Here is a 13748-nt window from a genome sequence, read left to right on the forward strand (position 1 = left end):
GTCCCCAAATTCACTCCCCTTCAGCCAGTGAAGTGCCCCCTGGGCGTGCTGCCTTCCAATCGCTATCACAACCAGAGGCTGGGCAAGCGGGGGCTCCGCTCAAGTGACAAACGGGCCCCCGAGATAAGCGTGGCAGCTCCCTTGTTCCTACAGCTGCTCTGAGTTTCCTGACAGTTTATGTCATTCAGTAAATGCTGTACACAGGCGTAAAATCCAAACAGACGACAGACACCCAGATCTGAGTGCCGCTCAGATCGCAGGCACTGCCAAACCAGGAAAGAGATTTTGTGCGGAGTTTTCCTTTCCTAAGCAGGCCCATTACCTGCAAATTTCATAGCATGGAAACCTAGCAAACTGGGAAATAAGGTAACTAGAGAACAGGATGTGGATGCCGGTTGGGAAGAACACTCTGCCTCTCCTTGGGAGTGAGGAAGTCTCCAATGCCTCCTGACCCTCCTGGGCCTGTCTGCTTCAGAAATCGGGCATCAGGAGTGAGAAATGCACATCAGAGGAGTACAAAGACTCCTCAAAGGAACCCAGCCAGGGTCTCCAGGGCCCTGATTTCCCTCTCCTCTCCCTGAAGTGCATCAGTCCTGACAGGTTCTGAGCAGCCTCTCCCAACAGATCTTAGCCCTCCTCAGAAGGCGGGTGGCACAGGAATGCATGAAGCACCAAGAGGAATCCTTCCTGCGACTTGAGGCCAGAGGCAATATCATTGGCAAATCTTAAACATGCACAACCATGAACCTTGAGGGCATCTTTGTCATTCGAACCTCAAGTTCAAATCCCAGCACTGCCTTTCTCACTATAGCTGTGTGATCTTGGGCAAGATATTTAACTTCTCTGCATTTCACTGTAATTTCTCTGTAAAATAAGGATAAACTAATGATATGGGCTGACTGTGAGATAATCCATAAAACAATGCTTAGAGTGCAGCAAAAAATAATAAATGGTGGTTATGATTAGATTTGCGTAACTGTGCTTAAGGGCTGTGCAGGAACTCTCAGACTGGGTTTCAAAATAAGACTTGAGTTTAGGATTTCTCATTTCTAGAGATTTCACTGAGCCAACAGGAGCTTGGAGGTCACTGCCTCGAGGGCCTGAGAGAAGAAGGGCCCCCAAGAAAGAGGCCAGGTCTCCTTACCTCGCTCTGCAATTTGTGAGCTTTCTTGGCACAACTCAGCCTCAGGTCTTCTGCCAAGGAAGTGTACTGGGGCAGTGGATGTTTGTAGTCCTGGTCGCTGGCCAGGGTCTGAGCCTTCTTGGCATGCACCAGGGCAGCCATGTCCAACGGCAGATGGAACTGCGCCTTTGAGTGTTCAAAACCTTTCTTGTAATTCACCTAGAGGGGTAGACAGAGCAACAGCGGCTATTTCAAAGCCACTCTTTGCAACGGGACCATCAGGGAGGGCAACTGCAATGCAATTGTCCAGAGGTAAGCCCAGGGGAAGTTCTTGGCAGGGGCAATGCTCCTTTCTTGCAGAGACTGGCCTAATAAGCAGGACTTGTCTCTAGGCCCTGACACTTACTACCCCCAGCTCCTGGAGGTCATTGATCTGGATGAAGACGGCTCATGATTCCCTCATTTGGGGAACATACAAAAGTTCAAGTAACAGTAAATAATGTCAGTGATTTCCTTGCTCATATTTTAGATCTTTCTATTTTTCAGAGGCAAGAAGATGCATCGCTCCCTGCCCCCCATATTTTTTCCCATCACCCACTCAAGTTCAGGCATGAGGGATTCTCCTCTCACACTAGCTAAGGAAGAGCTTCTTCAAAGCATTCAGTGATTTTCCTCATCAACATGCGAGCCAGGAACAGTGGGGAGATGCCTGGAGAGTCAGTCCTCAGGGATAGGCGTTCCCAAAAACCCAACACACATTCTGGGAGAGGGAGGGGAAGACCCATTCCAAACCATAAGTTCCACTATAGTCCTTGGAGGAGCTGTGTTTAAAAGTCTGGGAAACTCACTCTGGAAATAATCAGATGCAGAATCACCATCTCTTCCTCATCCTCCTTTGTCCTTCCATTGTCTTTCATTGCTCTGGCCACCCCTCCCTGACCTCCTACCCCCACTTCCATTCATTCTGTCCTCACTCCTAGCATAATGCCAAGGACAATTCATATCCAACCTCATATTCTTAGGTCAGCAACTCAGGATGGAAAGGAAAAAAAAAGTTATGAATGGGGAAACTGAGGCAGAATACAAAATGGCAGAGAACATGTGAAGTTGTGGAAAGACCATGAGAGGTAGAGCTGGCTCCACGGCTTGGCTCTGCCCCTATCTAGCTGACTTTGGACAAGAGACTGAATCACTCAGAGTGTCTACTTCCCTATGAGAAAATAAGGAAGAATAACAAGATGGAGTTCCTAGAGATAGTCTGACAGTTAACTGAGACACTATATATAAAAGCACTTAGCCCTCTGTAACATGCTGGATACAGATTTCATCACCAATGTTAGCCAACTCACATATGTGCAAGGAGACAGCGCCTACCACACATTTGCCAGTCTCCAGAGGGTCATAACCAACAATGACAGGGTCATTGCAAACTCAGACACCTACAGGGGACAGGCAGGTAGCATAAAGGAGTAAAGCAGGAAGTGAAGAGGAGGGTGGCTGCCTGGCCTACTGCACGGATTCCTTCTAAATGGAGCTGTTGGTCAGGAAGCCACTTCAACCAACTGTAGCCTTAAGGAATACAGGTCCAGCTTCTGCCCAGAGGCCTAACACTTTTATATAAAATTTTCCATTTTTAAAAATTTGCAATTAATCCACTCTGCAGACCAAACGAAACACCCCTGGAGGCCAAACCCAGCCCAAGGTCAAATCCAGACAAGTGGCCAGTGACCACTAGTCAAAATCATAGAATGCCCAGCCCAGAAGGGAACTAAGGGGTCAACCAGTCCGGCACCTCATTTTTACAGAGGAGGAAGCTGTAGCCTGGAGGGACAAGTGATTTAACAATGTCACATAGCAAGTTAGTAACAGAACCAATACCCACGTCCAGAAGGGCAAATGAGGTTAGGTTGCTGTGCAGTGCGCATTGTCAGGTGGGGGAAACGAGGTTAGGTTGCTGTGCAGTGAGCATTGTCAGGTGGGGGGCCCACAGCCACTGATGCCTCTCCCCCCACTTACATCACTCTGCAGTGAGGTCGCATACACTGAATGTGCAAGGCTGATATCATCTTCCAAGCTCCGGGAACCAAGCATCTGTCCTTTCATTTTCTCAAATGCCTCTTTGTATTTGTACTAAAGGGAAAGAGAGCGGGAGAGAGGAACAGCTCAGGGATAAGGGACACAGAATGGAAGAGGTGGGCACTGGGTGAAATGTTTTGTTCTTTTGACAGTAACTGGGTGAGTTAAAAGAAAATGCGCGGGAGTCGTCAAAAGGGCTATTCTTTCATATGCAAGACTCCCAATGACTAAAGGGCTCGGCTGTGAAATGGCAGGACACATTAGCACGTGGGCGGCCCCGCGCTGGAGGAAGGTGGGTGCATTGTTAGCCATCTCTTCACGTGGACTCTCTTTATGAACACGTTGGTGAAGGGTGCATTTCATCTGCCCAGGGTCTATGTTTACAGTCCAGCATTTGGCTTTGTATCCCAGGCTGGGGAAGTTTTTGTTGCAAGATATGTTCTTTCTCATTGGTCATTCCCTGATTGCCCTGACACAGTCAGTTCAGAGAGGACAGGGAATTATCCACAGGCAAAAGAAGGCAGGGGTTAGGGGCAAAAGGAGTGAAAACCGGTTGGTGTTGAACATTGTCACAGGAATGGGGTGAATGCTCTTACATCACTTATGATTTCACCAGAAGCCTTTGCTGCTTGGAATGGAAGGGCATCCAACCTCAGTTTATAGCCACCGTCTCGAAGTTTGCTCCAGGATTCCTTATAACGTGTCTGTCGGGAAGATGTGCACAAGGAAAGACCTTTAAGCGACCTGGTGGTTTCCTAAACTCTGACTTACCAAACTGGGAATCTGGTTCGTGGTGGGTCCCCTCCCTCCCTGGCCAGTTGGAATTAGAGATCATGGTGGCTTAGCTAAACCCACATGAGTTGAATCCTGCCTCATGCCCACCATTGGAGGTGGACAGGGGATGCGGTTGAGGGGGGACAGGTTGAGGCATAGAGGGGAGGGAAAGCAAAGGCTTTAGAGTCAAACAGACACAGATTTTTCTAAGCAGCAATTTGATTGGAAGAAGGAGGCACGAGATTGCATATGCGTAGTGCTTTATGTCAGATAAAGAAAAGTCAGACGTCTCTATCAAAGAACAGAAATGGTGGGCAGGGGAGCTGACAGATTTTGGAGAGGAGGAGTTAAGCCCCAAGTCTTCCCTTGGTATAGCCACTGGATATACTCAGCTATATTCTGATGTTCCCACTTTCCAGCTCCTCCAAACCAATGCTCTTTGAACTAGGCAGAGAATTTTCCCAGATCATTCTTTCAAATGAGCAGGACTCTTCTGCAGGACCAGCTACGTAGTGTGCAGGGCCCAATGCAGATGAAAATATGGAGTCCCTTGTTCAAAAATATCACATATTTCAAGATGGTGATGGCAGAACATGAAACTAGCTCGGAGGCTTCTGAGCACAGGGCATTGTGTGCCTGCCCATGACTAGCCTTGCTCTCCCGTCATTAAAACCCGTGCCTCTTGGGTCAGACTCACCTCACTGATATTCATGGCATTCAGCTTGGCCAGCAGGACTTCAGGGAGGTCAGCAGTTGGCGTGTAATGATGCTTTATGTTTTCTCCTTGTTCCTTGTATAATCTCTGTGGATGGAGGGAGGTTTTGCATGAAACCTAGAGCCCATTCCACGCAGCCACAAGCCAGGTGACGCTCCAAGAGACCAAGCTGCAGTAGCTGCCACCTCCTCATAAAGACATGATCTCGGGCACCCTGCCTCCACCCAGATTTTACAGTTAGCATGGTGGCATGCATGTCATTTCCAAGCTCTGCTTCCTAGCTCAGAACATGACAAGCTGAAGCATTCCCCTCAGTGAATGCCCCACTCAAAGTAAACTGCTAAGATGGGTGTCAAATGAGAAAACGAGGTTTACTTAACACCTAGTAATAATTTGGTGATTAACTATCAGCTATGAGAGGGCATCAAGATACAGAAGGTGAGAAAGAAGATGGCTCTTGTACAGGTGAGGTTTTCTCCTCCCTATCTCAAACCTCCTCCGCTCCTCCATCTCAAATATCCTTCCCCTAAGACGTGACTCCTGGGTGGGTCTGGGACTCCTTTCTCCCAGAACTCTGACCCAAGCTTCGGATATCCTGGTAGTTAATAATGACACACGCAGTTGGCATCGGCCACCAGAGAAAGTTTCCAAACAGGGCTTTTCCATCCCAAATCTTATCAGATGTGTCCAAGTTTCTATGTATCACAGCAGTGCCCCCTAGAGTTGGCTAGGGTAAGGAAGAAACAGGTATTGTTTTTCTTCATACAGAAGTTCTTGTTTGACCATCTGTGTTTCTCAGAAATCAGTTTGATTCTGATGGGCTGATTATGAAGAAGTTATAAATTCCTAAATCCATAAGCTTGTAAATCATCCCATCCCAGATTCTGACAGGCACTCAGGCTGTTTCAGAATGCCTGTCAAATAAAGCGGAGCCAGAATCTTTTGCTCAATTGGGAAACAAGGAAGAGAATTTTGAAACCTATACCCTCAAGGTTTGTAAATTTTCCTCATGGAAAGTTGAATGGTTTAAAGGTATTTAAAAGCCAGATTTGCCCTGCACAAAGATCCATGGGTTTCTCTTAGTAGAATCAGCCAAACAGGGTTAATCTACATCATAAAGTGATTTTTTTCAGGACCTCAACGTTCACTTTAGTCTCCAGCCGACCCTGCAACCCTGCACCCCAGCCAACCTTTCCCACAGAGGGAAAAGGGTGAAATCTTGGTTTCACATCCTAAAGGAGTATGGGGAAATGGCTTGAAAGTTAGTCTAATGTATATAAATCAGACCCAAATCGTATTCAAAGTCTCCGGGAAATTCATAGAGCAACAATTGCTGGCCTTGGGTCCTAAAGAGCTCTAAGCACAGCGTCAGGATTCCAATTACCAAGAATTTCACCCAGTTCTGAAAACAACACTTTCAGACCAAAGGAGAAGGGAAAATGGCCTCACCACGAATAAATTGGTGAGACATGCAAATGGGAAGGAGGGTGAGCATCTTGGGGCAGTGGGGTGGTGGAGCCCCACTTGGCATTCTAAGTGCAGTAACACCCCCATTTGCATCCTAATGAGGAAGCACCCCCGCTAAGGGAGCCTCTGCAAAGGACAGGGAGCGCCTTCATCCTTAGGACAACAGAAGGAGAAAACCCAAGAACCCCTCCGCTTCAATCGCAGTGTTGAAAGAAGAGCCCACTCTTAGAGTCATAATGTATATACATTATCACTTACATCCACTGCTTGGGTATAACTAATTCTGGCCTGGACCATCTCCGGAGTGTCTTTAATACTGGTAAACTTCAAAGCATCTGGATGCTGACGGTACTTCTTCTGTTGAGCAGAAAAAGATCAAAGCTGTGAATTTTGTGCTGCTCTTTCATGCCATTTGAAAGAGAAAATCATAGGTTGCTTGAGATTAGAGTGAATTTGTGAACATAATTATTATTCTGCTTCCTCCATCTTTATATCCTAGGTGCCTTCAGGTTAATATTTGTTTCAATTTAAGAATAACCTCATGTCAATTAACATTAAAGTATTTCTACCTGGTGCAAAGAAAACATCTCCAAATTAGGTTATACTAGTAAAAGACTGTAGGATACACACTTAGAAAAGGAATCTTTTTATAGGCTTCAAATACTTTGTCGCCGTTGTTTACATATCTTAGTTTGGGTCTTCTAAGCAAGAAAGAGCATTCAGAGCTACATTTATCCATTTAGCTTTCTATTTTCCTTCCACAAAAAAACACCAGCAGACATTATCGCAGTCAAAACCCTCACATTTAGCAGCCCGCGAGTGTATGCCATCCAGTCACGTTAGAGCCTAGTTCAGTTAACATAGGAAATAATTCTTTAAAATATTACAGTAACAAGAAAAAGGGTGCTATTATTGAAAGGAGTTGTCACACAGTTTGAAAGACACTGAAGCAAAAAAAAAAAAAAAAAAAAAAAAATCACAAAAATGCCGGCAAAGACCTAGATACCCAATTTTGAAGTATTCTGAAAGTCTGTTTAAATTAATTTCTTTTTTAAAAATCAAAGTACCTTTCTAGGAGACTGAAACCATTATGACTTTAATGAGATCACAGAGTTTATGCTTTCAAAACAGAATAATTGTCTTAAACACACTCTCCTTTATCTGGTTGGATTTTTGCATATTGGGTTGTCTTAAAACGACACAGATCAATAGCCAGCTAAATCGAGCTCACCACCTGTTTCTGTAAATAAAGTTTTATTGGAACATGGCCATGCTCATTCACTTACATGTTGCCTATGGCCATTTTCCAGCTAGTTGTGACAGAGGCCATATGACCTACAAAGCCAAAACTGTTTACTATCTGGTCCTTCACAGAAAAGGCTTTCTGACCTCTGCTTTGGAGCATAGGTGTGCGTGAGAATTTGTGGCTCTTTCAGCAGTGCCAGGCATTCTCTCTGGAAGTTAAGAAGGTGGCCCAGGCCAGACGCTGTAGCTCATGCCTGTAATCCCAGCACTTTGGGAGGCTGAAGAGGGTGAATCACCTGAAATCAGGAGCTCGAGACCAGCCTGGGCAACATGGTGAAACCCCGTCTCTACTAAAAATATAAGAATTAGCTGGGTGTGGTGGTGGGCGCCTGTAATCTCAGCTACTCAAGAGGCTGAGGCAGGAGAATCGTTTGAACCTGGGAGGCGGAGGTTGCAGTGAGCTGAGATCGCTCCACTGCACTCCAGCTTGGTTAACAGAACAAGACTCGTCTCAAAAAAAAAAAAAAAAAAAAAGAAGAAGAAGAAGAAGGTGGCCCAATTCAACACTAACTTGTAAATGTGACAGCCTGACATGAGATGGGGGGGGGAGTTGCTGAAAGGTATCTTGCCTTACTTATTAGAGTTTGAGGAATAGTATGCGACAAGCCCATCAAAGAGGATAAGCAAATTTGTTGAGAAAGTATGCACAATGAGGCGACTAACTAACAGTTGTGGGATACATGGTCCCCTGAAGATCCCTTGGCTGCCAGATTTAGACACATGAAGGAAATCATCTTGAAGTCTAAATTATGCAAATATGGTCTTTAGTCTTCATTTCCTTTTGTGAATGAGCCCAATATCGAGAGTTTGGGATCATGAATCTTCAAACCTAAATGTTTATTCCTATAAGTTCTTCACATTCATCCTCCCAGAGGGCCTCTCCTGAACTAGAATGAACAAATTAGAGCAATGCTATCCCCATGGAGTTCCCAGGGTCTTCTGAGCCTTGAGTGTTGACCAGGGTCCCTAAAAATCAGGCCAATCAGCATAAGGCCACTTTTTGAAGTCAACTCTACAGTGTGCCAGGTAGTGAGAATGATGCTCCACAGGAAAATACTAATGCTGGACAGGTGTGTTTGAAAAAACCAACAAGGGTGTCTTTCTATTTTAACTATAGGTTCAGAAAGAAAGCCTCTTCCTCAAAAAAAAAAAAAAAAAATTCCAGGAGGCTCATTGCCAAAGCTAACATCCTGTGGGACTATGGCCATTATGATCCCCTTCCCCCCCAGAAAAGTCTAGAAAGACCAGGTTACTCTGAAGACAACTAGGCAAATGCTCACTTGTCTTCTGATCAAGTCACCCAACAAGCAAACATAAACAGCACGGGTGTGAATAGTCTGATGGTGTCCAGCCTCCTGGGAGCTTTGTTCTGTGCCGCTCCAACAGGGACAATTCTGCTCCCTGGGGGGCATTCAGCAATATCTTGATCAATTTTTAGTTGTCACAGAGGGCACTACTGGCATCCTTGTAGGACGTCCTGCTAAACATCTTGCAGGGCACAGGATAACCCCACAACAAAGAAAAATCAAAATGTCAATATCGCCAAGGTTGAAAAACTCAAAAAGAGCTGCTCAATGACATCATCATGAAATATGAAGAAACAACATTTTTTGCAAGCAGTGATGCTGTAGGTTCCAGTCAAGGTGGCTATAAGTAGGCAGAACTAAGTAAACTGAAGTGAGACCTTCCCTCAAAAAAGAACCATGTCACATGGTGACCACCACATGAATATTCAAAAACTGTTGACTCTGTGGCAGAAAGGGAGAGGAAGAAAATGTGCCTAAAGTCACCAAAGGGCTTTTTGGGTGCAATAAATATATCTTTTCATCATCTCTCCTGTGTTGCTTCATTAAAAAGGTAAGTTGGTGGGTAGCAATTGAGCTCTGTTTGATTGTCATTATTATTCATAATATCATTTGTCACCCACTTTGTTTTTGCCAGGGCCCCTACTGGTGTGTGTTTCGTATGTGGTTTCCCTCTAATTACCAGCCCTAGTCTGGGTTTTGAGGTCTTTCATGTGGCTTTGCCTTTTTCTTTGCCTTTTGAGTGGAAATTATTTTAATTTTATACAGAGACGCCTAATGCAGCCAGGCCTGTTACAGGCTGTCAGGAAATCTCACCTCGCTAATGAGTTCTCCTGCCTTCTTCGCCTGCTCCACATTTAATGACCCGGTGGCGACCCAGCCCGTGCCTTTCATCCACTTCACATCTGCCCTGTATTGGTTCTGACAAAGGAGAAAGAAAAAAAAAAAAAAAAAGCAGGCCATTGTTGGTGCACAGACATTTAAAGGGCTATTAGCGGCTCCCGACGCAGCCTTGGTGCCAGCTGAGTCAAATTAGATGCCACTTTTGTCTTACGCATTTCTGCACAGTCACAGGTAGGGCTCCCAAAAGTCAATTAATTTCCCCTTTAATTGGAGCCATCCCTTGGGACAGTGGCTTTAGGCCCCACCCAACACTACTGGGGGTGGTGCAGGAGGGGCCAAACCAAACTTGCCCCTCATTACGGACAAGTCTACTCGGAAAGAAGCGCGTCCTCATTGTCTGCATTACCAGTTTTCTTGTTTAAAATGACACACGGGGGACAAGAAAATGAGAATTCACAACAGAACCCAGGTGGGCGCTATTTGAGGGAATCTCACAAGACAGCGGAGGCTTCCCACAGTGCCAATTCCTTCCTAGCCACCTCAGTGGGGGGGCAGGGCGTATTTCTTCTCATTTCTTTAGTTTCCATTGGATGAGTAGTTTTAATAGAAAGTCATTTAAATGGACACTTCTCTAAAACTAGTATATCATCCTCTATCATGAAACAGCTCTATCAGGAAGGGCGTGTCTACACACACACACACACACATACACACACACACACACTTCCTGTGTAATAGTCTGACTGCAGCTGACCTGCCTTTTCAGTTCACCCCCATTCTTGTGCAAGAGTCACCTGAAGACAGAAAGCAGAATTGGGAGGCGAGGATCAGGAGGACGGGGAAAGGGTTATTGAAGATTAGCGACCCACCCATTCCGAAAATGGGAACTACCAAAGTCGGGGTGAGTTATCAGCAACGCTCTCCCCTAGCAGGCCACCGCTAGGTGTGACACAAAGATACTTCCCCCCGGCAATAAAAAGAAACCTGGAAAACATATGTAGGCCAGAATTCCAAGAAGGAAAAAGTAACTCTATGATTTCTTCTGTTTGTTAGTACAGAATCTAAAATCAGCCTAGTTTGAATAAAAGTTAAACCACTAACAAAGTAAAGTGTTGCCACTTAGGGATCCAGAAACAGGTGTCCCATAGCATAAACTGTTGCATTGAACGGCTTAGGGAAACACTTGCACTAGCACACACACTACACACACATACACACACACGTGCACACACTCACACAGAGCTTACATCACTCTGTAAGCCATAAGCCTTCTTGGCCCATTCCACCTTCATGTCTGTAGGCAAAGCTGTGAAGTGATGTGCCGCTGTCTTGTAGCCTATGTCTGTGGCTAAATGCTGAGCTTTGCGGGCATGGACGAGGTGGACCATGTCCAGGGAGACGTGGCATTGGGATTTGGTGTCCTCGAATCCCTTCTTGTACTCCAGTTCACTCTGCAGCTTGGACATTTGCAGTGAGTGGCTCATTTGCGAATCTCCCTGTACACCTTTTGCCCCAATGAGCTTCCCTCTGGATCTCTCATAATCCTCCTTGTACTTCACCTAAATAGGAACAGAGCAGGGATACATTAGACTCTCCTAAAGGAATTGTTAGGCTTCAGACTCCAGCCATTGGACAGAATCCCATTAGACCTAGAGTCAAACGAAAGTTTGCCTTTTTTGAACATCTGATATATTTTCTTTCATCAGTGAAAGAAAATATTATTACCCATTATTTCCCTTTTCACCTCAGCTGCCAGAAAGCTCAGAGTTATAAATAAAAGTAGCCATGAAATGAAAAACGTACAGAATAGCCAAACTACAATTGCTACTTATGAAAGGAACTCAAATTAAAAGATAACTGGAGTACATATATATTTGGGGAAGTATGAGGGACAAAAAGTAGCACATTGTTTGAAAAATAACACTAGGTCGAGAGTAACAAGGACCTGAAGCAAGAATAGATATGAAAAAGTTGTGAAAACTGTCAGAAGGCACCAGTGTGGGGCATGATTTTCAACATTATCATTGCTTCGGTCAGTGGTAGATTCATGTTCCACTCTCAGCTCTGGCAACAACAACAGTATCAATATCTGCCACCACTTATCAAACCCATGGTATAACCAAGCACGGGACAAGCCTGTGTAACTGAAGTGCATCCACAGACCAGTGCTGATTTGTAAAATGTTACCAACTAAGAATAAGATAAAGGGCTTATGTCAGAATGTAAACCAACCACATTACCAAGCCAGTTGTTTTTGGTTTAGCTGAGCTTTTTTTGAAGCAAGACTTTCTCGATGAAGGAAGCAGAGTTTGACTTAAATCCTGGCTCAAGCTCTTTTTCTCACATCCGACTCCTAACAGATTGCATTAGTCTATACAACACTTCATGTACATCAATTCATTCCATTTCCTTGTCATTATTTTGCAATTACCAATTTACCAGCAAGTTAACTGAGATTTTTAAAGCTTAAACAACCTTCCTGAAGTAAAATGCTAACGGATGACAGAGGTGAGATTTTATACAAGGGCTATGTGACACCAGAGCCTGTATTAACCATTAACAGACCACAACATCTTTAGAAAGTCATGGAATGTCTCTGGGCATCCATTTATCTGTAAAGTGAGAAATCTGGATTCTTACTCTTGCTACTACTACAAATAGTAAGTCATCACTTACTGAAAATCAATGTGTGGCAAGCAGTTATTAAATAGACAGGCACGGATGTGATTATCTCATTGCAAGGTTATGGCTATTATCTCCATTTTACAGATAAGAATCCTGAGGTTCAAAGAGATTAAGAACCTGCCCAGACACTCAGAAAATCTCCCAGGTATAAAAACACAGGATTCTGCAGTCTCTTTTACAAGTTGGGGACAGACTCACCTCACTAGCCAGGTCCCTCTTGGCTTTCGCTGCCAGGAAAGTCAAGGAGTCAAGACGTAGCTCAAACCCTTTTGCCTTCTGGTTTTCCCAGCTGCTCTTGTACAGTTTCTAAGGGGATTTAGGAGAGAAGGTGAGGGGGTTTTCATATGAAAGCGTTCTCATGTGAGAGCATTTCTCTAGACTCTAATGACTATTCTAGGAAAGCAATATTGATTATTACATCCTTCTCTGAGAGTCACAGAAATCATGTCGTCTGAATACAGCCAGGCCTTCTTCCTGCCTTAAGGCCTCTTAACACACAGGGCTTCAATAAAAAAAAAAAAAAAAAAAAAAAAAAAAAAAAGCAGATTTAAACTCCAGAAGCCTTAACAAATACTAGGAGTTTTCATGGAAGTCTCAAAAACATGCCAAAGGTAGGATAGCATAGCACAACACAATGACGTTTCTGAAAAATCTATTCTCCATCTCCATCCACGCACCCCACCCGGCCAGCAGCGGCTCCAGCTGCACCTCTTTCTCTTTCCTCCCACCTTCCCCCAGCCTCTAGTCCACCTGGGTATTTTCCTTGCACCTCCCGTTGTCTCTCCTGCTCTTATCTCCAAATTTCAAGATCTTTCTTCTGGAAGGCTCCTTTCCCTTTCTGCATATGAATCAATTTAACCTCTGCTTCTCATCCCAATTCTCCTCCCCATCTATTTCTCAGATGAGGAACCCAAAGACCTGAGAGCTAAGCAGGGAGAGCAAAGAAAACACCTTCCCCAGAAGATACAGACAGGAGGGAAGTTGGAACTATGGATGCTTTCATGACTAACAGCTACCACTGTGCACTTGCCTCTGAGTGCTTGATGTGTAGAGACTCACTAAAACCTCATGACAACCCGATGGGACTAATGTTGGCATCATTTTACCAATGGGACACCTGAGAACAAAGAATTTGCCCAAGGTCACACACCTAGTAAGTGGCAACCAAGGATCAAACCCAGACCATTTGGAGTGAATGTCTGAGCTCTTACTCCCCTCTACCACGATTATGCTGTTTCAACTCTGGCACCTAGAATAACCCCTATATCCAACCCCAGGATACATTCAGTGGCTCAAGTCCTCCACTAGCTCATTCCTGCAAAAGCTGTCCTCCTCTCCCCCTGAAACACTGATCAGGAGCCAGATCTGCTGGGTGAGCTGTTTTTACAACAACCAGATGTATGTAACCTCAGTTGATGCAGACACTATGCCATGACTGGTGGGCTTGGTTTACCAG

At 44.8% G+C, this 13748-nt stretch overlaps 1 protein-coding gene across 2 annotated transcripts in view; it reads right to left on the reverse strand.

The window, feature by feature from the left end:
• The window catches only part of NRAP (nebulin related anchoring protein), a 76213-nt gene that overhangs the window by 22563 nt on the left and 39902 nt on the right, over positions 1–13748 (reverse strand). For both annotated transcript variants that reach the window (XM_010365929.2, XM_010365931.1), the window contains 8 exons: positions 12491–12598; positions 10855–11166; positions 9581–9685; positions 6414–6512; positions 4671–4775; positions 3796–3903; positions 3140–3253; positions 1145–1342 (listed from right to left, as the gene is read on the reverse strand). In XM_010365929.2, coding sequence (XP_010364231.1) covers positions 1145–1342; positions 3140–3253; positions 3796–3903; positions 4671–4775; positions 6414–6512; positions 9581–9685; positions 10855–11166; positions 12491–12598 — 1149 coding nt within the window. The remainder of the gene's footprint in view (positions 1–1144; positions 1343–3139; positions 3254–3795; positions 3904–4670; positions 4776–6413; positions 6513–9580; positions 9686–10854; positions 11167–12490; positions 12599–13748) is intronic.

Source organism: Rhinopithecus roxellana, chromosome 11 (genome assembly GCF_007565055.1).
Source record: "Rhinopithecus roxellana isolate Shanxi Qingling chromosome 11, ASM756505v1, whole genome shotgun sequence".
NCBI classification, from domain to species: domain Eukaryota; kingdom Metazoa; phylum Chordata; class Mammalia; order Primates; family Cercopithecidae; genus Rhinopithecus; species Rhinopithecus roxellana.